Source organism: Elephas maximus, chromosome 12 (assembly GCF_024166365.1).
Source record: "Elephas maximus indicus isolate mEleMax1 chromosome 12, mEleMax1 primary haplotype, whole genome shotgun sequence".
Lineage (NCBI taxonomy): Eukaryota > Metazoa > Chordata > Mammalia > Proboscidea > Elephantidae > Elephas > Elephas maximus.
In genome coordinates, this window is record NC_064830.1 from 41494117 (window position 1) to 41518404 (window position 24288).

At 38.3% G+C, this 24288-nt stretch overlaps 1 protein-coding gene across 2 annotated transcripts in view; it reads left to right on the plus strand.

Moving 5' to 3' along the window:
- The window catches only part of UBXN2A (UBX domain protein 2A), a 67388-nt gene that overhangs the window by 32353 nt on the left and 10747 nt on the right, over positions 1-24288 (plus strand). For both annotated transcript variants that reach the window (XM_049903107.1, XM_049903108.1), the window contains exons 3-4: positions 4851-4989; positions 19504-19610. In XM_049903107.1, the coding sequence (XP_049759064.1) occupies positions 4851-4989; positions 19504-19610 (246 nt within the window). The remainder of the gene's footprint in view (positions 1-4850; positions 4990-19503; positions 19611-24288) is intronic.

Consider the following 24288-nt stretch of genomic DNA (forward strand, 5'->3'; position numbering starts at 1 on the left):
GGAACCCTCCTGAAACTCAAGTTCCTACATGCTAGCCAAGGGCAGCCTTGTAAACAGTCCTTTCAAAGGATAGCAGTTAGGTCTGCTATGTTAACTCTTTTCTCCACAAAGATAAATTGGCTGATTTGTAAGAGTAAAATTATCTTAGGCCAGAGATTGATTGATTTTTTTTTTTTTCACAACTACTATTCATATGGGTCCCATACCATAAAGTTCATCCATTTAAACTTCTTTGTTTTTTAGCACATTCACAGAGTTGTGCAACCATCACCGTAATCTTATTTTTGTCACCCCAAACAGAAACCCTGTGCCCATCAGCAGTCACTCTCCATGACTGCTAATCTACTTTGTATCTCTATTGATTTGTGTATTCTAGATAGATCATATACATGCAGTCATATAATACGTGACCTTTTGTGACCGGCTGCTTTGATTTAGCATAATGTTTTTGAGGTTCTTCCATGTTGTAGCATGTATCAGTACTTTGGATTTTAGTAAGGTATCTGTGTCTTTTTATGCAAGTAACACGTACCTTCTAATGTAGAAGGTGTGCATTATTTATGCAGAAATACAGTAAACAAAAGTATTGCTATTCAAGTTTGTTAATTTTCTCTGTAACACAAATAGATTTTGTTAGAAACAGGGGTCCTGTAAAAAAAAAAATGAAGAAAAGACTGATTTCCTAAATGTATCAGTTATTCAAATACCGTAACTGTTGAAGTTCCATGTTTACTATGTGTTTTACCAAAGCATGCACCAGTATAAATCCTTCACCTATTTGGACCTTATTTATGCATAGCACAGTAGAGAATGAGACAGTGAGCAAAAGAGGCAGTTCTACAGCCAAAATAGATAATTCAAAGTCTCCTACCCGAAGTTCGTGCACTTTTATTATTAGAGGAATTCCTGGGACATTAAGACTGTTTACTTAGTCGTAACAACCTCAGTAATCTATTTCCAGACTATGAAAAGGAATATCGATATTTGCATCATAAGATGATAGTAACAACGTGATCCTATGTATAAAACAAACAAACAAAAAAAACCCCGTTACCGTCAAGTCAATTCTGACTCATAGCAACTCTATAGGACAGAGTAGAACTGCCCCATAGAGTTTCCAGGGAGTGCCTGGTGGATTTGAACTGCCAACCTTTTCGTTAGCAGCCAGAGATAGCACTTAACCACTACACCACCAGGGTTTCCCATCCTATATATGGAAAATCCCAGTTCCACAAGAAAGCTATTAGAGCTAGTAAATAAATTCAGCAAAATGGCAGGGTACACACTAAAATCAGTGAGCAAGCTGGAAAGGAAATTAAGGAAGCAATACCATTTATAATGTAAAGTACCTAGTAATAAACTTAACAGGAAGGTGAAAACTTGTACACAGAAAAATACTAAAATAATACTAAAAGAAATTAAAGAAGACCTAAACAGGGAGGAACAACTAAGAAAAGAATGGTGAGAATGGTTGCACAACTCAAAGAATGTAATCAGTATCACTGAGTGCTACATGTGAAAACAATTGAGTTCATGTATGTCTTGCTGTGTATATTCTCAACAGTAACAACAAAATAAATAAAATTATATATGTATAAAAAGATCTAAATAAATGACATTCTGTGTTCATGGATTGGAAGGCTTAATGTAGTTAAGATGTCAGTACTCCCCAAAGCAATCTATAAATTGTATGCAATCCCTATCAAAATTCCAGCTGTCTTCTTTGAAGAAATGGAAAAGCCAACCCTCTAATTTATATGGAAGGGTGAAGGGGGAAAAAAAAAACCAAACCCACTGCTGTTGAGTCAATTCTGACTCATAGCGACCCTATAGGACAGTGTAGAACTGTCCCATAAGGTTTACAAGGGTATAAATCTTTACAGAAGCGAACTGCCATATGTTTCTCCTGTTGAGTGGCTGGTGGATTCAAACCGCTGACCTTTCAGTTAGCAACTGAGCACCTTAGCCACTGTGCCACCAGGGCTCTCATATGGAAGGGTTGTTAAGTGCTGTTGACTCGGTTCCAACTCATAGAGACCCTGTGTACAACAGAATGAAACACTGCCTGGTCCTGTGCCATCCTCACAATCATTGTTATGCTTGAAGGGACCCCAAGCAGTCTTAATAAAGCAGGAGGACTCACACTTTCTTATTTCAAAAGATAGTATAAAGCTACAGTGATCAAACATATAGACCAGTCAAAAAGAATTGAAAGTCCAGAAATCAACCTATACATCTATGGTAAGTTGATTTTTGACAAGGGTGTTAAGTCCATTCAATGGGGAAAGAAGAGTCTCTTTAATAAATGGTTCTGGGAAAACTGCATCTCTGCATGCAGAAGTATGAAGCAGGATCCATGCCTCACATCATATACAAAAACCAATTCAAAATGGATTGAGGACCTAAATGTGAGAACTAAAACCATAAAACTCTTAGAAGAAAACATAGGCGTATGGCTGTGGGACCTAGTTTTTCAGCAGTGTGTATTGATTACCAGATACGACACCAAAAGCACAAGCAGCAAAAGACAAAATAGATAAATGGGACTTCATAAAAAATAAGTATTTTGTTCATCAAATGACTTTACCAACAAAGTGAAGAGACAACCTGTAGATTGGGAGAAAATTTTTAGGAACGATATATCCGATCAGGGCCTAATATATAAAAAAAATAAAAAACTGCAACTTCACAAAAAGACAAAACATCAATAAATGGGCAGAAGACTTAGACATTTCACCAAAGTGGCCAACAAGCACCTGAAAAGGTGCTCAGTGTCATTAGCCATTTTTTATTGTTATGTGCCCTCAAGTCGATTCTAACTCATAGCGACCCTATAGGACAGAGTAGAACTGCCTCATAGAGTTTGCAAGGAGTGGCTGGTGGATTTGAACTCTCGACCTTTTGGTTAGCAGCCTGAGCTCTTAACCACTTTGCCACCAGGGCTCCCATTAGCCTTAAAAAAAAAAAAAACCTGTTGCCGTCGAGTTAATTTTGATTCACAGCGACCCTATAGGACGTAGTAGAATTGCCCCATAGGGTTTCCAAGGAGCAACTGGTGGATTCAAACTGCCAACATTTTGGTTAGCCGCCAGGCTCTTAACCATTATGCCACCAGGGCTTCCATTAGCCATTAAATTAGGAAGGTGCAAATGAAAACCACAATGAAATACCTCCTCTCCCCCATTAGAATGGCAATTGTCCAGAAAGAAAGGAAGGAAGGAAACTGAAAAAACAAGTGTCATGGGGATATAGAGTATGGAACCTTCATCCATTGCTGGTGGGGATGCATAAGGGCACAGCAGCTGTGGAAAACATTTTGGCCATTCCTCAAAGAGCTGACCCAGCAAACCCAATCCTAGGAATATACCCAAAAGATTTGGGAAAAGGGATGCAAATAGAAACCTGTATATCACGGTTCATTGTAGCCCTTTTCACAAAAGCCAGAAGGTGGAGACAATGGAAATACCCATCAACAGATGAATGGATAAAGTGTGGTACGTACATACAATGGAATATTACCCAGCCATAAAGAGAAATAAAGTCCTGATACATGTGACAACATGGGTTAACCTTGAAAACATTAGGCTGAGTGAAGTCAGTCAGCCACAAAAGGACAAGTAGTGTATGGTCTCACTTATATGAATAGGCAGATAGAAAACAAAGCATTTTAGTGGTTACCCAGGCTAAGGGAGGGGAAAAAGAAGAATTAATGTTAATTCATGTTAATGGTGATGAAATAATTTAGAAAAGAATAGTGACAGTGGTTGCACAAAATGAAGAATGTAATCAACGTCACTGAATTATGTGTGTAAAAATTGTTGAATTGGTAAATGGTTTGGTACCACAATAAAAATAAATAATGATAGTGACATGTAAGGAAAAGATGATAGAGTAAAAAAAAAAAAGCACATGAAAAAATGAAGTTGTCAATATATTTAGTATTAAAACAGGTTTTCATGCCTCAGTATACCCCTTGGATTTTGCTGTATGACAGATAAATATAATAAAATATAAAGGGGATCCTTGAATTATCAGGAAAATATTATACTTAGTGTACTTCCCCACTCTTTATCTAGAAATGCCTTTTCTACTTTGTCCATCTAGAGACTCCTATACTCTTGTCAATACTGAAATCCATTACCACCTATTCACTGAAGCCAGAGACCCAATTAGATTACGTCATTGTTTTTCCTGAAATGTATCTTTAAAGTGTCTATTCTCTTGTAGTTATTTTCTGTTGCAACTGTTTGTTACTGTATATTTGCCATCTTATACTTCAGAATGAGATTTCCCACTGAAGTTTTTATTTGTAATGGTTTAATACTTTATTGGTTTTTATTTTGTTTATGTTTTCAGCATAAGAAATACTACATAAGACTTCTTTTGATAGAAAGGATGATTTCTGTCTGACTGTTTTTGAAGAGTTAATATGGAAATTTTGGATGCTCAGCTTTATGGCTTCGTACTTAGTAATTAGAAATTCAGCACCAATTACTTTCTGAACCAAAGGAGCAATTAAATACCAGAAAGCATAAAGTGGTTATAGGGGTATTATTATCTAATATTTGAGAGCTTACTGTGCACCAATGTAGTGTATAGGCTCTTATTTGTATTTTAATTAAACATTCACGACAACTGCTGAGAATGGTGCACGTATGTGATTTTACAAATGGGGAACCAAATCAAAGAGAGGTGAAGTTTCTTGTCTTACCCAAAGTCACAGATCTATAGTCTTAACTAAGAAGAGGGCCTGAACTACAGACATGGAGGTTCTCCGTTCAGGATTCCTTAACTAGAACAATTTATGTAAATTTTTAGAGAATTAATAGTCAATTTTTTTTTTTTTAAAGGGTTTGTGAAACAGGATCTAACAATCCACCTGTCTGTGGTAATCGACAAAGGAATTGTGAATATTTTGTTGATAGCCTTTTTGAGGAAGCTGAGAAGGTTGGTGCCAAATGCTTGTCACCCACTGAAAAGAAGAGACAGGTAAATGCTCACTACTTCTTTCTCAAAGTAAGGACTTCTTAGAGGGTCCGTGAGGTCCAAATTATTTTCATAATAATAGTAAGATATTATTTGCCTTTTTCACCATGTTTACCTTGCCCCAATGTTGCAAAAGCAATGATGGGTAAAACCACTGATGCCTTTGCAGGAATCAGGTCAGTGACACTACATTGTACTGGTAGTTATTGTATTCTTTGTTGCCTTAGACTTGCTGTTTATTTATTTTTAAAGCTAATTTCGATTAAGAATGTTCTTGATGAAGCAGTAAAAATTAATTTCATTAAATCCCAACCCTTGAAAAATACACACTTCATTAATATTTTGTGTGTTAAAATGTGAAGTACACATAAAACACTTCTGCATTATAAAGCATCCCCACCACCCATGTGTTTCATAGTAGAACTGTGCACCATAGGGTTTTTGATGGCTGTGGTCTTTCAGAAGTAGATTGCTAGGCCTTTCTTTAGAGAAATACCTCTTTGGGTGAATTTGAACCACCAACCTGTTGGTTAGTAGCTCAGTGTTTAACCTTTTGCACTGCCCAGGGACTCCTCATTAGCCAGTAACCCGTTGCCATCAAGTCCATTCCGACTCATAGCGACCCTATAGGACAGAGTAGAACTGCTCCGTAGGGTTTCTTAGGAGCGACTAGTGGATTCAAACTACCGACCTTTTGGTTAGCGGCCAAGCTTTTAACCACTGTGCAGCCAGGGCTCCTATTAGCCATTAGGGAAACACAAATCAAAACCACAGTGAGATACCACTCTACCACCATTAGGATGTTTCTTGGATGGTTGAGATTAAAAAAAAAAAAAACAGAAAACAACAGTCGTTGACTAGTATGTGGAGAAATTGCTACCTTCATGCATTGTCATTGGGAATGCAGAACGATACAACCATACAGCCACTGTGGAAAACAGTTCAGCAGGTCCTCAAATACTTAAACATGGAACTGCCATATGACCCAGCAATTCCTCTGCTAGCTGTATACTCAAGTGACGTGAAAGCAGCAGCTCTAACAGACACATGTACACCACTCTTCTTTGTAGTACTATCCATAGTAGCAAAAAGGTGGAAACAACTAAGTGACCATCAGCAGATAAACAAAATGTGGAAAATGCGTACAATATTACTCAGCCATAAAGAGAAATGAAGTCCTGATAAATGCAACAACATGGATGAACCTTGAAAACGTTAGGTTGACTGAAGTCAGTCAGTCACAAAAGTACAAATATTTTACGATCTCACTCACGTGGAATATCTAGAATAGGCACATGTATAGAGATCAGAGGTTATTAGTAGTGGCTTTTTTTTTTTACTGGGGCAGGAGCAAGGGGGAAAGGCACGGTCACTGTTCAGGAGGCATTAAGTGTTCATTTATGGTGGTAGGAAATTTAGCAATGAATACAGGTGATGTTTGCACAGCGTGATTAATCAATTCACTGAATAGTACACGTAGAAAATGTTCATTTTGCAGATGTTATGTTACGTGTATTTTTCCCACAATTTAAAAAGAAAATCGTACATGGGTAAAAGAGCCAAGAAGTCAGATATATTAAAGGATTTTAATGTGACAAGTATGAGAAGTTCATGGTAAGTTTCAGATCCCACATTCAGTTTCTCAGCTAACCTTTGCAAAACTACGACTTGTTAAATTTTGGTATGGATCAAAGATGGATATACATAATTGTCTGAAAAGGCTATTAAAACACTACTTCTTTTTATCTATAAAAGAAAAACCCCGATGCCGTCTACATATAGGAGGCTTGATTTTCTTGATATATGTCAACTAAAACAAAACTAAAAACAGTAGCATCTTTGAGAATCCAATCGTCATTAAATGAATTTGCAAAAAATGTAAAAGAATATACTTTTCCCGTTTTTAAAAACAACAAAATTATTTTTTGTAAAAAAAACAAAAAGTTATGTGAACATGGAATTGATTTATTGTTGATTTTAAATAAATTAATAAATATTTTTTATGTTTATCTTGTATCCTGTTACTTTGCCAAAATCTTTTGCCTTGTTGCTCTGGCTAGGACCTCCAGCACAATGTTGAATAAGAGTGGTGATAAAGGGCACTTTTGTCTGGTTCGCCTTTTCAAGGGAAATGCTTTCAGACTCTCCATTTATAATGATGTTGGCTTTGTATAAATGCCCTTTATTATGTGGAGGAATTTCCTTTCGATTCCTATTTTGCTGAGAGTTTTTATCAGGAATGAGTACTGGACTTTGTTAAATGCCTTTTCTGCATCAGTTGATAAAATCATGTGGTTCTTACCTTTTGTTTCATTCATGTGATGGATTGCATTGATTATTTTTCTAATGTTGACCCATCTCTGCATACCTGGTATGAATCCCAGTTGGTCATGGTGAATTATTGTTTTGATACATTGTTGAATTCTATTGGCTAGAATTTTGTTGAGGATTTTTGCATCTATATTCGTGAAGGATATTGGTCTGTAGTTTTCTTTTTTTGTAGTATTTTCACCTGGTTTTGTTATTAGGGTTATGCTGGCTTTATAGAATGAGTTCAGGAGTATTCCATCCTTTTCTGTGCTCTGAAATATCTTTAGTAGTAGTGGTGTTAACTCTTCTCTGAAAGCTTGGTAGAGTTCTCCAATGAAGCCATCAGGGCCAGGGCTTTTTTTGTTGGGATTTTTGGGTGTTTTTTTTTTAACCTCTTCAATCTCTTCATTTGTTATAGGTTTGTAACTCAGTTTGTGTTAGTTTAGATAGGCAGTGTGCTTCTAGAAATTTGTCCATTTCCTCTAGGTTTTCAAATTTGTTTGAGTACAATTTTTCATAGTATTCTGTTAATGATTCTTTTAAATTCAGTTGAATCTGTTGTGATATTACTCATCTCATTTCTTATTCAGGTTATTTGCTTCCTCTCCTGTTTTTGTTTTGTCTGTCTGGCCAGTGGTTGATTGGTTTTGTTTATCTTTTCAAAGAACCAGCTTTTGGTCTTGTTGACACTTTCAATTGTTTTTCTATTCTGTATTTTATTTCTGCTCTAATTTTTATTATTTCCTTTCTTCTGGTGCCGGAGGGCTCCTTTTGCCATTCTCTTTCTATTTGTTAGAGTTGTAGGGTTAATGTTTTGATTTTGGCCCTTTGTTCTTTTTGGTTGTGTGCATTTGTTGCTATAAATTGATGTCTGAGAACTGCTTTTGCTGTGTTCCAGAGGTTCTGGTATGATGTGTTTTCATTCTCAATTGATTCTGTGAATTTCCTTATTCTGTCCTTGATTTCTCCTATAATCCAGTAGTTTTTGAGCAAGGTGTTATTCAGTTTCCATGTATTTGATTTTTTTTTCCTTTTTCTGTTATTGATTTCTACTTTTATGGCTTTATGGTCAGAAAAGATGCTTTGTAGTATTTTGATGTTTTGGATTCTGTTAAGGATTGCTTTGTGGCCTAATATGTGGTCTATTCTGGAGAATGTTCCATGTGCGTTAGAAAAGAAAGTATACTTGGAGGCTGTTGGATGGACTGTTCTGTGTATGTCTATGAGATCAAGTCAATTAATTGTGGCATTTAGATTTTCTGTATCTTTATTGAGCTTCTTTCTAGATGTTCTGTCCTTTACTGAAAGCGGTGTGTTCAAGTCTACTAGTTGTTGTGGAGCTGTTTCTCTTTTCAATGCTGTTAGAGTTTGTTTTCTGTATTTTGGAGCCCTGTTGTTGAATGTGTAAATACTTGTTATGGTTATGTCCTTCTGGTGTATTGACCCTTTAATCATTATCCTTTGTGGTAGATTTTGCTTTAAAGTCTATTTTGTAAGGGATTAATATTGCCACACCTGCTCTTTTTTGATTGTTGTATGCTCGATGTATTTTTTTCTGTCCTTTGAGTTTTTGTTGGTGTGAGTCTAAGGTGTGTCTGTTGTAGGCAGTATATAGACTGATCATGTTTTTTTTAAATCCGTTCTGCCACTCTCTGTCTCTTTATTGGTGCATTTAGGCCATTTACATTCAGTGTAAGTATTGATAGGTATGAGTTTAGTGCTGTCATTTTGATGTTTTTTTTTGTGTGTTGTTGATTCTGTTCCACTTAATTTTCTGTGCTGAGTTGTTTTTCTTTATGTATTTTAATCTTTTTTCTTAGTTGTTGATTTTGTATTTGCTGAGTTTTTTTTTATGTTTTTCTTTTTTATTTTGGTGTTGCAGTTTTGTTCGTTTCCTTTGTGGGTACCTTAAAATTTACCTGTATTTTTCTAAGTTTAAAAAAAAAAAGTTTAAACCAGTCATTTATTTCTTGATATCATCTTAACTTCCTCTCCATATGAAAGTTCTATGACTACACTATTTAGTCCCTTTTTATTTTAACGTTGTCATCTTTTACATATTGATGTCTCTCCCTATTTTCAGTGTTTTAGCTTTGACTTATTTTTGTGACTTCCCTATCTGGGTTGATACCTAGTTGTTCTGTCCTGTGGTCTCATCTTGAGTTGTTATCTGATATTATTGATTCTTTAGCCAGAGGACTCCCTTTAGTATTTCTTGTAATCTTGGTTTGGTTTTTACAAATTCCCTGAACTTCTGTTTATCTGGAAATGTCCTAATTTCACCTTCATATTTGGGAGAGAGTTTTGCCAGATAAATAATTCTTGGTTGGCAATTTTTTTCCTTCAAGGCTTTGTATATGTCATCCCATTGCTTTCTTGCCTGCATGGTTTCTGCTGAGTAGTCAGAATTTAGTCTTATTAACTGTGCTTTGTAGGTGATGTTTTGTTTTGGCAAGTTTGATTATAGTACGTCTTGGTGACTGTCTTTTGGGAACTACCCTGTGTGGGGTTCAGTGAGCTTCTTGCATAGATATCTTTTCATCTTTCATGGTATCAGGAAAGTTTTCTGCCGACAAATCTTCAGCAGTTCTCTCAGTATTGTCATCGCCCCCTGTTCTGGTACTCCAGTCACTCATAGCTTGTTCCTCTTGATAGAGTCCCACATGATTCTTAGGGTTTCTTCATTTTTTTTTTTAATCCTTTTATCTGATTTTTCTCAAATAAATTGGTGTCAAGTGTTTTATCCTCAATCTCACAAATTCTGACTTCCATTGCCTCAGTTCTGTTCCTTTGACTTTCTCTTGCATTGTTTAATTCTGAAATTTTATCGTTAATCTTTTGGATTTCTATTTGCATCTCTTATGGATTCTAGCAGCCTGTTAAAGTTGTCCTTTTGCTCTTGTATTAAAAAAACCCATTACAGTCGAGTCAGTTTTGACTCATAGCAACCCTGTAGGGCAGGGTAGAACTGCCCCATATGGTTTCCAAGGAGCGTCTGGTGGAGTCACGCTACCGACATTTGGTTAATGGCTGAAGTCGACCACTGCACCACCAGGGCTCTTGTATAACCTTCCTAAATTCCTCTATTGCTTTGTCTGCATTTTACCTGATCTCCTTCCTGATCTCTTGAAGACCTCTGTATGGTAATCTTTTGAATTCTACCCCCAGTAATTCTAAGATCTTCTTTTCCTCCAGGAGGTTTCCTGGTTCTTTGGTTTGGTTGCTTGCTGGAGCCATCATGGTCTGCCTCTTTTCGTGTTTTGATATTGACTGTTGTCTCTGAGTCATCAATAAATTATTTATTTTATGTCTGCTTAATGTGTCTGAACCTCTTGTTTTGTTTTGATATGCCCAGATAGGCTGGTCATGTGAGCTACTTTGATTATTGGCATCTTTGAAGCTCTCACGTCCTGTCACCAGGTGGTTAGAGCTGCTACTAGGTATGTGAGCCCAGGAGTACATTTACTTTTCCTGTGTGGATTCAGCTTAGGTGTCCAGGTCATTGTTCACTGATTGTGCAGTGCAGGCTGTCACCTACAGTCCTAGACGAGTAGGGACACGTAGGGGTGATTGGAGTAGGGGTGATTGACTGCAGTAGGGAATTATGTGCCGATCAAGGTAGGGGGCTGACTGCCACCCCTGAATGCATGGGTGGAAGGCGTGTCCCTGTTCCCTAGAGCGCGTAGATGGGTGGGTTTTGTAGCCGGACTTAGGGCACCCAGTGCTGTTGGCTGTGAGAACTGGGAAGCACCACTTATTCTTAGACGCCTGTGGTGGATGGCTAGGTGGAGTGGGTGGATCCACCAGTCCTCAGGCCCCTGATGTGGGTAGGTGAGGACCCTGCTTAATGGGCAGGGCAATGTCAGATGTCATGAATCTGCCATTTTCCCTTAGCTGTTGCAGTTAAAAATAGGCTTCAGTATATACCGTCTTGTACTATGGCTATGAGGGCCTATGCTGTTGAAGAGGGCCCACATAGGTCTAGGCAGGGGTGAAAGGCATTGGAAGTCTGTGGATGTGTTAATGCCAGTGACTAGGCAAAAGGGCAGTGCCTGCCCTGAGTTTCCTGCTTAGAGGAGCTAGCATTTTTTTCCTGTTTGGTTCATTTGTTTATTTGTTCCCTCCCAAAGCCCTGAGACTGGCTCAGGCGTGAAGGGTCCCACTTCCCAGTGTATGACCGATGCAGTTGCTGAATGCTGAATGCTGCAAAGTGGGGAGGAGGCAGTTGAGAGGGAGAGAGGCACTTCCCAGAGGGGGAAGGGTTATTTTCATCCCACACAGTAGGTTAGACGCATCTTCCCCCTGGCTCCAGAGGCTTGTGCAGACTCTCTTCTGCTCGGTTTCTCCTGCTGTGGAAAACACATCCCAAGCACTACTGCTTGCCTCATCCCACATGCGCCAGCTGATCCAGCCTGCAGGGCACCAGCCAGGTCAGGTCTGGCACTTCCTTTCTGCTTCTGAACTGTCTTTCCCTCCCCCTACCATTCAGTCTGACCCCTCAACTTTGTCTTTGGTGTTCAGGACTCCTAGATTATCATATATAATTGATTAACTTATTTTGGGGGGGTCTTTGTTTTAAGAGGGACCACAGGAAGCATCTGACTATTCTGACATCATGGCCCCGCCTCCTCTAATAAATATATTTTAAAGTATGCAGTTTAAATTTCTAATATAGTAAATATTGATGGGTATAACCCACATAAATAAGCTCTTTAGGTTTGTGGGACAAAGAACTTGATTGGACCTTTTGTCTCTGGTTCCTGAAATAACTGGTGGAATCTGCCAGCAGTCAAGGTGCGTTTGTTTTGTAAAATAGCCAGGCAACACCTAAATGTGTACAAATGAGTGGGAACCCCCAGCCTCACACCTAGCAACAAACCTCAGGAAGGGAGAGGGTGTGATGCATATACACTAATTCATTAGATTCTGACTGTGCATTGAGACCCCTGTCATGACCATGCATTCGTGTAAAAACCCTGAATGAGAAGCAGTTGGGCTTCTTGGATTGGCAAGAACATCCATGCATGGGAGAGGGTGGCACATCCCTGTGGACAATGACGGCCTAATGCCTGGACTTCTCTTGGACCAAGTCTGATATGTCCCTTCATTTGTATCCTTTCTGGTTATAATAAATGGGCAACTATAAGTATAGGTAATAGTCTCTGTGAATTTTGTGACCTATTCTATAGAATTAACGAACCTACAAGAGGCGGTAAGACTCTGATTTAGCTTGGGATGGCTGCTTCAGAGGAGGGCTGTGCAGGTGCTTTTAAGGACAGAGGCTTTACTTGTGAAGACCCAGCTCTGGGTGGCTGGTGCTTAGGGAAAGGCTGTACAGGCAGTCACTTTGTGAAGACCCAGCTCTGGGGGGCTGGGTGACAGAGAAAGGCTGCACTGGCAGTTGATGATGAAGGATAGAGTCCTTCTAACGTGTATGTTTCGACTTGTCCCAGGGTGGCCAGGGATGAGGTAACTTTTCCCCAAACAGCCAGGGAAGAAGAAGTGCCCCTTCGATGGCTGGCAGCAAGGACAGGACCAGTGGAAAGGCGAAGTCTGGATGCATTTCCAGCTGGGAATTGGATTTGTGCTGATCCTTACAACACAGCAATAAAAGTGGGATTAGCCCACCATGCCCCTTGCTCATTAGTGCAGGGTTCTGAATAAGTTTTGAGAGTATAAATTTGAGAACTGCTGTTCTACTCAGTTATGTTGTAAACAAATCTGTTCTTTGAAGCAATATTAAGTTGGATGTAACTTAAATACTCAGCCATAAATTAATGTTTAAACTATCATCTATCAATTTGACGGACTACTACATAATCATTAAAAATTGTGATTGTAAAGATTGTCGTAATATGGAAAAATATCTGTTAAGAAAATAACATCACAAAAGCATTTTGATTCCAGCTGTACCTTTTTAAAATGCATTTAAAAAGTCTAAAAGTAAACAGAGTAAGGTATTGATTAACATTTTGACAGTTAATTAAAAATCCCATCTAGGAATTGTGATTGGAAGCCTAGAATTGGCGAAATGTTTACTTTTACTTTATTTTACATCAGTACTCTTAGATTTTTTTTATCAATGAAGGAAAATGAAAGTGGAGAGCAGCTTTTGTTTTTTTATTTTTAATCATTTTGCACTCTAATCTTTATTAAATATATATTACTTTTATAATGGAAAGAAAAAGTATTTAAAAAATCCTTTCTACTTAACACTTTTCAAGACTCTTTGTGGCCATACATTTTTTTGTTATTTATTTTTCCTCCAATGTCTAACTTCCTACTTGCTGTCTGACCAATTTTCTCATCTTGTGTTTATTCTGTCTTATTTAACAGACGGGTACATCTCTATTTCTAAACTGAACAATTGCAGGTGATTGTGATTCATATCCTCAGTTAAGAATCACTGATCTAGGCTTAATGGTCTGACTGAGACTAGAAGGACCCCAGTGGTCATGGCCCCCAGACCTTCTGTTGGCCCAGGACAGGAACCATTCCCGAAGCCAACTCTTCAGACATGCATTGGACTGGACAATGGGTTGGAGAGGAATGCTGTTGAGGAGTGAGCTTCTTGGATCATATGGACACTTGAGACTATGTTGGTATCTCCTGCCTGGAGGGGAAATGAGAGGGTGGAAGGGGTTAGAAGCTAGTGAAATGGACACGAAAAGAGAGAGTGGAGGGAGAGAGCGGGCTGTCTCATTAAGGGTAGAGTAATTGGGAATGTGTAGCAAGGTGTATATGGGTTTTTGTGTGAGAGACTGACTTGATTTGTAAACTTTCACTTAAAGCACAATAAAAATTATTAAAAAAAAGAATCGCTGATCTAGATTTTACAAATTATTTTTAAAAAATAGTAATGAGGCCATCCTTACCCTTGAGACTCTTAATATATGGCACTTATTTTTAAACATGTGTCCCCAGTAAATCTCAGAGACTTACAACAATAATGGTTTATTTTTCTTACATATTATGTGTTGGTAGCAGCAGGTTGACTGGCCTGTGCCTAGCCCTACTTGACTCTTCTCCACGTGACTTTGTCATTCTAGGATCCAAACTGAAGGAGCAGTTCTTCTTTGGGACATGCCATTCTTACAGCAGAAGGGAAAGAGAAAGAGAGCTGGTAGAAACATGCAGAACTCTTAAGAGACTCTTACATATCCTAGTTGTTCGCATGTCATGTGAACAGTTCCAAACCATGTCACATGGAAGCCCAACTTCAATGGCATAAGAATGTATGAATGTATACTCCCACCAGAGGTAGCACAATAATGTAGTCTACTGAAAAGTGTGGGCTATTTTTGGGTTATGAAAGTAATAAATGCACTTGTTAAAAAATTCTTAGTGGTAATAGTTGAACAACATGATACTTAACATACTTAATGTCACTGAGCTGTACATGTGAACATTGTTGAAATGGCAAATGTTTTCTTACTGTATACTTACCACGATAACAAATATGTATGTTGCTGCTGTTGTCAGGTGCCATCGAGTCAGTTCCGACTCATAGCAACCCTATAGGACAGATTAGAACTGCCCCGTAGGGTTTCCAGGGGAGTGGCTGGTGGATTTGAACTGTCAACCTTTTGTTTAGCAGCTGAGCTCTTAACTGCTATGCCACCAGGGCTCCCCAAGTGTGTATGTGTGTGTTTGTGTTTGTGCGTGTGTATATGTAATATATATAGATAGTTTTTTGATAATGCAGAGGTATATGTAATGAAAAGTAAATCTCCCCATCCCAGACCACTAATCCCTTTCCCCAGGGATAACTACTATTAACAGTTTTTGAGTATCTTTCCAGAAATTTTCTGTGCTTATTCAAACATGTATGAATAGAGGCATCATTAAAAATACACATCTTTGCACATCTGTACACACACACCCAAAGGAATCATGTATTTTTTCACTAACAGTATGTGGTGCAATGGTTCGCTTTTGTGTGGCCTTCCTCACCATGGTCTTGTAAATCCCACCCAAGTGATTGGGTGGGACTGTGCAAATAAGGTAATTATGGCCCACCAAGGAGATCAATCGGTCATTTTTGCCATTCGCTAGGCTTAAAAAGAGAGCCAATTCCAGAGCAGAGAGAGGATCTCACTACTGCCAACGAAGAAGAACCAAGAATGGACTGCATCCTTTGAACTTGGGATCTCTGTGCGGAGAAGTTCCTGGAACTAGGACACCAAGAGAGAGCTGTAACACTGAAGACAACAAAAAGCAGTGGCAGAGAAACGGCAGCATGAGCGACCAGAAGAAGACAGCATAGTGGGCCTCCAGGCCCATGGAGCGAAAAGGCTGAGGGCCTTCGGGCTGAGGCTTACTGGCAGAGTAGCATGCCTCTGGGCACTTGTTGGCAGAGCTAAAAGAGCTTCGTAACACTTGCCCACGTAGGGCAGAGGCTGAGGGGCCAGAGAGAGATGTGCCTGCAGGCACGGCTGAGAAAAGGCTGTCCTGATGGAAGAACTGTTTCCTGAACATTGGTGAACCTGAATCGTAAACTGTTACTTCCCTAATAAATCCCATAATTGTGTGTATTGTCTGTGAGTTCTTTGTGGCCATTGCAAAGAATCACTGAACCCAGCAGAGAAGTAGAGAGTGCTGTGAGAGGGATGGTTGATGTCAGAATCAACAAAGATGGTGGAGCTGGGAGTTTCATAGGAATCAGCCTCGGGCTGTTGATCTTTTTTTTTTTTTTTTCAAGTAATTTTTATTGTGCTTTAAGTGAAAGTTTACAAATCAATTCAGTGTTTCACATACGAACTTATATACCTCTTACTACATACTCCCATTTACTCTCCCCCAGTGAGTCAGCCCGCTCCCTCCTTCCAGTCTCTCCTTTCGTGACCATTTTGCCAGTTTCTAACCCCCTTTACCCTCCCATCTCCCCTCCAGACTGGAGATGCCAACATAGTCTCAAGTGTCCACATGGTGCAAGTAGCTCACTCCTTATCAGCATCTCTCTCCAACCCATTGTCCAGTCCAATCCATGTCTGATGAGTTGGCTTCAGGAATGGTTCCTGTCCTGGGCCAACAGAAGGTTTGGGGACCCTGACCACTGGGGTCCTTCTAGTCTCAGTCAGACCATTAAGTCTCGTCTTTTTATGAGAATTTGGGATCTGCATCCCACTGTTCTCTTGCTCCCTCAGGGGTTCTCTGTTGCGTTCCCTGTCAGGGCAGTCATCGGTTGTGGCTGGGCACCATCTGGTTCTTCTGGTCTCAGGACGATGTAGCCTCTAGTTCATGTAGCCCTTTCTGTCTCTTGGGATCATAATTACCTTGTGAGCTTGGTGTTCTTCATTCTCCTTTGATCTAGGTGGGTTGAGACTCATTGATGCATCTTAGATGGCCGCTTGCTAGCGTTTGAGACCCCAGACGCCACACTTCAAAGTGGGATGCAGAATGTTTTCTTAATAGATTTTATTTTTGCCAGTTGACTTAGCTATCCCTTGTTGGGCTGTTGATCTTAATTCTCCTTCCCCCCTGTGAAGTTAGAGGAGATCAGATCCTGCCGCCATGCCATTTTTACATGGTATCTTTTTTTTTAAATAACATTTTGTTGTGTTTTTGGTGAAAGTTTACACAGTAAATTAGGTCCCCGTTTGACAATTTCTATTCAAATTTATCAGTGACATTAGTTACATTTTTCACAGTGTGTCAACATTTTCAATTGGGTTCTGGTTGTTTTGGTTTCCGGTACTCTAGTTTCCCCTTCTCATCTTTGCTTTAGAGTGAATGTTGACCTGTTGATCTCGTATGGATAGTTTTTTTTTTTTTTTGTATTTGTGGTGGAAGTTTACATAGCAAAATTAGGTTCTCATTTATCAATTTCTATAAATATTGTCCAGTGACATTGGTTACATTTTTCATAATATATCATCATTCTCTTTCTTTCCATTCTAGTTATTCTGTTTCCCTTAATCTAGCTTCCTGTCCCCTCTTACGTTCTTATATGGCCTAGGGAAAATGTTCACCATTTGGTTTCATTTAGATGATTATTTAGAGGAGCACAGTACTCACGGGTAATGTTTTGTATTTTATGAGCCAGTCTGTCTTTTGGCTGAAAAGTGACCTCTGGGAGTGGTTTGAGTTCCAGGTTTAACGGGTATCCCAGGGCAATAATCTACTCGTCCCGTAAGTCTGGCTTTTTCTTTTATTTTTTATTAAGGAATATGACTTTTGTTCTACATTTTTCTGCCATTCTATCCGGGACCATTTTTTAAGTCCCTGGTCAGAACGGTCAGTAGTGGTAGCCAGGCACCATCTAGTTCTGGTCTTAAGGTAGGTGAGGCTGTTGTTTGTGTAAACTATTAGTTCTATAGACGATTTTCTTCTTTGAATCTTTGGTTTCCTTCTTTCTTTGTCACTCTGGGCAAGTGGAGACCAATAGTTTTATCTTAGATGGCTACTTGCAAGCGTTTAAGACTCTGGACGCTACTCACCAAACTAGGATGTAGAACATTGTCTTAATGGACTATATTGTGCCTCTTGACCAAGTTGCTCCATGAGACTATGGTTCTAAGCCCTCAAACCCAGTAAACCAATCCCGTGAGGTGTTTGGTTTTGTCTAGTAAGTGTCCATAACTGTGCCCTCTATGTGCTTTATTTTATATTTGAAACTACATGCAGCATACATAAACATGTATATACGTATGCCAACAGTTACACACCTACCACGCGCTTCCATATATTCATATGTGTCTTCCCACCGACAGTATCTTGAAGCTCTTTGCATTTGATCGCGAAGATAGGTATAACCTTTTTTAGTTACAGAATATTATATTTCATTGAATTGGCTCTATCATACTTTATTTCAATTTTTTTTTTTTCTATTATACCTTACTTTGCCTTTCATGGTCAGTTCTTCCCTTGTGTTCTGTGTAATTTACTCATTGTTTACAAAATAGTTTTGTTTTTTTCTTTTTAGAGTTCTACTAGGTCCCATTTTACCCATTCCTGTTGTTTGGTCATATAATGTAATGGTTGAGAGTGTGAATTCTGGGACCACATTCCATGGGCTTAAGTCCACACCTCATCCCTTACAAAGTTTGTGACTTTGGATGATTTAGTAAACCTTCTGTGTTTCTATTTCCCCATCTATAAAATAATTACCTACCTTATACAGATATTAGAAGTAAGTAAGTTTACATAGGGCAAGTCCTTTAAACAGTATCTAGCATTTTTTAGCACATAATAGGAGGGATCAGTCCCTGGAGAAGGGCATCATGCTTGGTAAAGTAGAGGGTCAGCGAAAAAGAGGAAGACCCTTTATAAGATGGATTGACACAGTGGCTGCAGTAGTGGGTTCAAGCATAACAATTGTGAGGATGGTACAGGAGCAGGCAGTGTTTTGTTCTGTTGTGCATGGGTTGCTGTGAGATGCAACCAGCTTGACAGCACCTAACAACAACAAGCACATACTAAGATATATGTAATATATATGTATATCATCATGATAATAGCGTTATGTGTAGTTACATATATGCTAATAATATATGCTATTATTATGATGCTTTTTGCTAGCATCTTAAAGTAGTGTCTGTTATATTAGGCACTCAATAAATATTTGTGGAATGAATAAACGAATGTTAGAGACAGTGAATGGGGCTCTAAGAGCTTAATATCTTCTTATACAATTTTTCAGTCAATCCTGCTGTGTTCAGCCTGAAGCCTTCTGCTGTATTCCTAAGCCTTTCTACGTTTCTACAGTGATTTGCCTTGCTACTCTGGTTGAATGAATAAGTAAATGTGGTTCTTACAGTGTGAGCAATAAGACATTGATAGATGCGATATTGATAACAGCCTCGTACTGATATTTTATTCTTAAAGGAGTAGCCATTAATTAATTGGTTGTAGTCCACTTCCATTGTTCTCTCCCTCACCCCCGAGTATGTTATTCTTATCCTTTCAAATCATTTCAAACGAACTCCCTTTCTAACTGTTGGGAAATCTGTTCTGAACAGAGCGCTTTATCTCAGGTGTCCTCTGAGATGGCACAGAATGTTTCCAAGTGAGTTCCTTTAAAGAATATTGTTAATGAATTATTTTAAAATATTAACACATGATGAACCGTATTATATACATTATTTTTTATATTTAAGGGTTGCTCTTAATAATGCATAAAATATATAGCGAGAAATTTTAAAATACTTTTAATCTACTGCCTCATATTACATTACAATGATGTATTTGTTCCTTGCTGCTTTGCAGGTAGATGTAAGTATAAAATTATGGAAAAATGGATTCACAGTCAATGATGATTTCAGAAGTTATTCTGATGGTGCAAGTCAGCAGTTTCTGAACTCCATCAAAAAAGGGTAAGTAATCTGTGTAAATAGAAGCATATTTTACACGTTTCATATGGAAAAATCTTTTTTAATGTTGTTCATAGATTCCCACACATTCACAGATAATACTTCTTTTTAAATTTACATTATCATAAGATAGGTTTTTTCAAAAGAGCCACAGCTATAATTTTGAAGACAGTTTAGGAACTTGTGTTCCTGTCAGCCAAAATTTTAAACTAATTCACTTTGCCAAGTACTCTAAAATCAAAGTTTAATTTCGTATTTATGTTATTTAATATTAGGGGTTGGGGTGAGGTGCTGTAGTACACATTCTACCTTGTTTAAGTTTTTGCCAAGGCTGTGTTACTTTGGAGCCTGGTGGCTCAGTGGTTGTGAGCTATGGGTGCTAACCAAAAGGTCAGCAGTTTGAATCCACCAGCCACTCTTTGGAAACTGTATGGGGCAGTTCTCCTCTGTCCTATAGGGTTTCTGTGAGTCAGAATTGACTTATCGGCAGCAGGTGATATTAATATTTAAACATCTTTAGAGTCTTTGAATCCAGTGATAGTCAGTGTCCTATAATGTTTATTATATCTTTATGATTCTAAGAGTTATATATGCTTTGTCTAGGAAATTTTAAAAATATATTAAGAAGAACTTGAAAAATCACCTCTAATTTCCCCACCCAGAAGTAACTACTGTTAATATTTTGGTGAATCTTATTCTGGCATTTTCTGTTCATGGATTCATATGTATTATGCATATGTTTATTTTTTTAAACAAATTTGAATTTACCATGAGATATTTGAATGGATCTGCCTACTAATATCTTATCATAATGATGACCCATAATTTGTATATACCATTTGTTATTATGGGCAATTTAGGTTATTTCTAATTACAAAAAAAAAAAAAAACCTGAATCTATATTTGAAGCTGAAGAAAATTAAAACAAGTGCATGAGAGCCAAAGTATGACTTTGAGTATATCCCACCTGAATTTAGAACTATTTCAAGAATGGGTTTGGCACACTGAACACTAATGACTTGTCTTGGATTGAATTGTGTCCCCCCAAAAATATGTGTCAACTTGGTTAGGCCATGATTTCCAGTATTGTGTGGATGTTCTGCATTTTGTGATTGTCATTTTGTGTTGAGAGGATTAGGGTGGGATTGTAACACCACCCTTACTCAGGTCACCCCCCTGATCTAAGGTAAAGGGAGTTTCCCTGGGGTGTGGCCTGTACCACCTTTTATCTCTCAAGAGATGAAAGGGATCCACGCAGAGAGTTGAGGACCTCATACCACCAAGAAAGCAGCACCCAGAGCAGGGTGTGTCGTTTGGATCCAGGGTCCCTGTGCCTGAGAAGCTCCTCAACAAGGACCTTCCTCCAGAGCTGATAGAGAGGGAAAAAGCCTTCCCTTGGAGTTGACGCCATGAATTTGGACTTTCAGCCTACTTTACTGTGAGAAAATCAATTTCTCTTTGTTAAAGTCACCCTCTTGTGGTATTTCTGTTATAGCAGCATAGCAGCACTAGATGACTAACACATGACTGAAGACCAGGCAAGTTGTGGGATGATATCAAGGACATCATACATGAAAAAAGAAAAAGGTCATGAAAAAGACAGGAAAGAAGGAAAGGACCAAAATGAATGTCAGAAGAAACTCTGCGACTTGTACATAGAGTAGCTAAAATGAATGGAAGAAACAATGGAGTAAAGCTGAACAGAAGATTTCAAAGGGTGGCTCAAGAAGACAGTAAAGTATTATAATGAAACGTACAAAGACCTGGAGTTAGAAAACCAAAAGGGAAGACCATGCTCGGCATTTCTCAAGCAGAGAGAACTGAAGGAAAAATTCAAGCCTCAAGTTGTAATATTGAAGGATTCTATGGGCAAAATATTGAACTACACAGGGAGCATCAAAAGATGATTGAAGGAATACACAGAGTCACTGTACCAAAAAGAATTGGTCAACGTTCAGCTATTTTGGGAGGTAGCATGATCAAGATCCAGCAGTACTGAAGGAAGAAGCCCAAGCTGCACTGAAGGCATTGGCAAAAGACCAGTCTTCAGGAATTGGCAGAATACCAACTGAGATGTTTCAACAAACAGATGCAACACTGGAAGCACTCAAGAAATTCGGAAGATGGCTACCTGGCCAACTGGCTGGAAGAAATCCAGATTTCTGCTCATTCCAAGGAAAAGTGATCCAACAGAATGTGAAAATTATTGAACAATAACATCAATATCATGTGCAAGTAAAATTTTGCTGACCATAATTCAAAAATGGTTGCAACAGTCCATCGACAAGGAACTGCCGGAAGTTCTAACTGGATTCAGAAGAGGATGTGGAACGATCAGTATCATTGCTGATGTCAGATGGATCTTGGCTGAAATCAGAGAATACCAGAAAAATGTTTACCTGTGTTTTATTGACTACACAAAGGCATTCAACTGTGTGGATCATAACAAATTATGGATAAAATTTTGAAGAATGGGGATTACAGAATACTAAGCCGTGCCCGCAAGGAACCTGTACATAGACCAGGTGGCATTCGTTCAAACAGAAAAAGGAGACACCACATGGTTTAAAATCAGGAAAGGTGTGTGTCAGGGTTGTATCATACTTACTCAATCTGTATGCTGAGCAAACAAACCAAGAAGCTGGACTGTACAAGAGGAACACAGCATCAGGATTGGAGAAAGACTCATTAACAACCTGTGATACGCAGATGGCACAACCTTGCTTGTTGAAAGCGAAGAGGACTCAAAGAACTTAACTGATGAAGGTCAAAGACCACAGCCTTCAGTATTGCTTATACCTCACCATAAAACAAAACTCACAACTGGACCAATAAGCAACATCATGATAAACAAAGAAAATGTTGAAGCTGTCAAGGGTTTCATTTTACTTGGATCCGCAGTCAACACCCATGGAAGCAACAGTCAGGAAATCCAACAACGTATTGCACTGGGCAAATCTGCAAAAGACCTCTTTAAAGTGTTAAAAAGAAAGGATGTCACTTTGAGAACTAAGGTGCACCTGACCCAAGCTGTGGTATTTTCAATCACCTCATATGGATATGAAAACTGGACATTGAATAAGGAAGACCAAAGAATTGACTTGAATTATGATGTTGGTGAAGAATATTGAATGCCAGAAGAGCTAACAAAATCTGTCTTGGTAGAAGTACAGCCAGAATGCTCCATAGAAGCAAGAATGGCGAGACTTTGTCTCATGTACTTTGACATGTTATCAGGAGGGACCAGTCCTTGGAAAAGGACGTCATGCTTTGTAAAGTAGAGGGTCAGCCAAAAAGAGGAAGACCCATCCTTGACAAGATAGATTGACGCAGTGGTTACAACGGTGGGATGAAAGCTAGCAAAGATTGTGAGGATGGCATACGATCGGGCAGTGTTTTGTTCTGTTGTGTATAGGGTCGCTGAGTTGGAACCAACTTGAAGGCACCTAGCAACAGCAACATCCTTGTATTTAAATATATTTTAAAATAAAAGCTTTATTGAGATGTAATTAACATACCATAAAATTCATCCTTTTAAAGTGTATAATTCAGTGTTTTCTTTTTTGTGTGTTTTCATCTGTACTGTGCCATGTATCAGTACTGAATTCCTTTTTATTGCCAAATAGTATTCCATTGTATGTGTATATCACATTTTATTTATCTGTTCGTCAGTTGATGGACACTTGGAATGTTTCCAGTTTTCACCCCTTGTGGTAATACTGCTATGAACATTAGTGTACAAGTTTCTGTGTAAACGTATGTTTTCTGTCCTCTCAGGTACAAACCTAACATTCCCACCAGCAGTGTGTGAGAGTTAGTTTTTCCGTTCCCTTACCAACGCTTACTGTACAGTAACAAGAAAAGATATTTATGGGATATTGCTAAAAAAAAAAAAAAAAATTAGGTTGCAGAATAGTGTGTATAGATGGATCCCATCTGTGGGCAGAAAGTAAAATAATTATATAGAGTTGCTATATGCATAGACAAAATCTAGGAGAGCCACACCAAAGTTTTTTAATTTAAAGTGGTATTACAAGGACAGTCACTTTCTAAGTTTACACATTTTTACATATTTAATGTCTTTTTTTTTAGAGCAAGCATATATTACTTACTTTTCAAGAAAAAAAATTTAAACTGTCTTATTGAAGTATGACTTACAGAAAAGCACATGAATTATAAGTATATAAAAAAAAGTATATACTAAATGAATTATTTCGGTTATCAGAAAATAATTGTATGAGAATTTGTTAAAATTTTTAATGTCTCCATGGAAGTTCATTTCTTAAATATATTCCATAACATTCTAAACTTTCAAGTGATCATTAGAAAAGACCTTACCTTCACAAGACCATAACATTCCACAAATACTTTTCCAAGTCCCGCTGTATACCATACACTATTCCTGAGGTTGGAAATATGTTTGGAAGCAAAACAGACATAGTCCATGCACTCCGGAAGCTTCCATTGTTCAAAAGAGAGGCATCTGTGGTACACTAGACAAAGCACTGGATAGAGCTCAAGTCCTGGCTTTGTTAATTTGATCTCTCTGGTAGAAGGATGAAATGTGAAAATATTTCTTTTTAAAATTCTGATGTTTGTTATTTTTTACATTTGTTGTTTTCCAGAGTAAATATCTATTTTCATTCAGAAGTTGAAATGAGAGCTAGATTTTTTTAGTAGA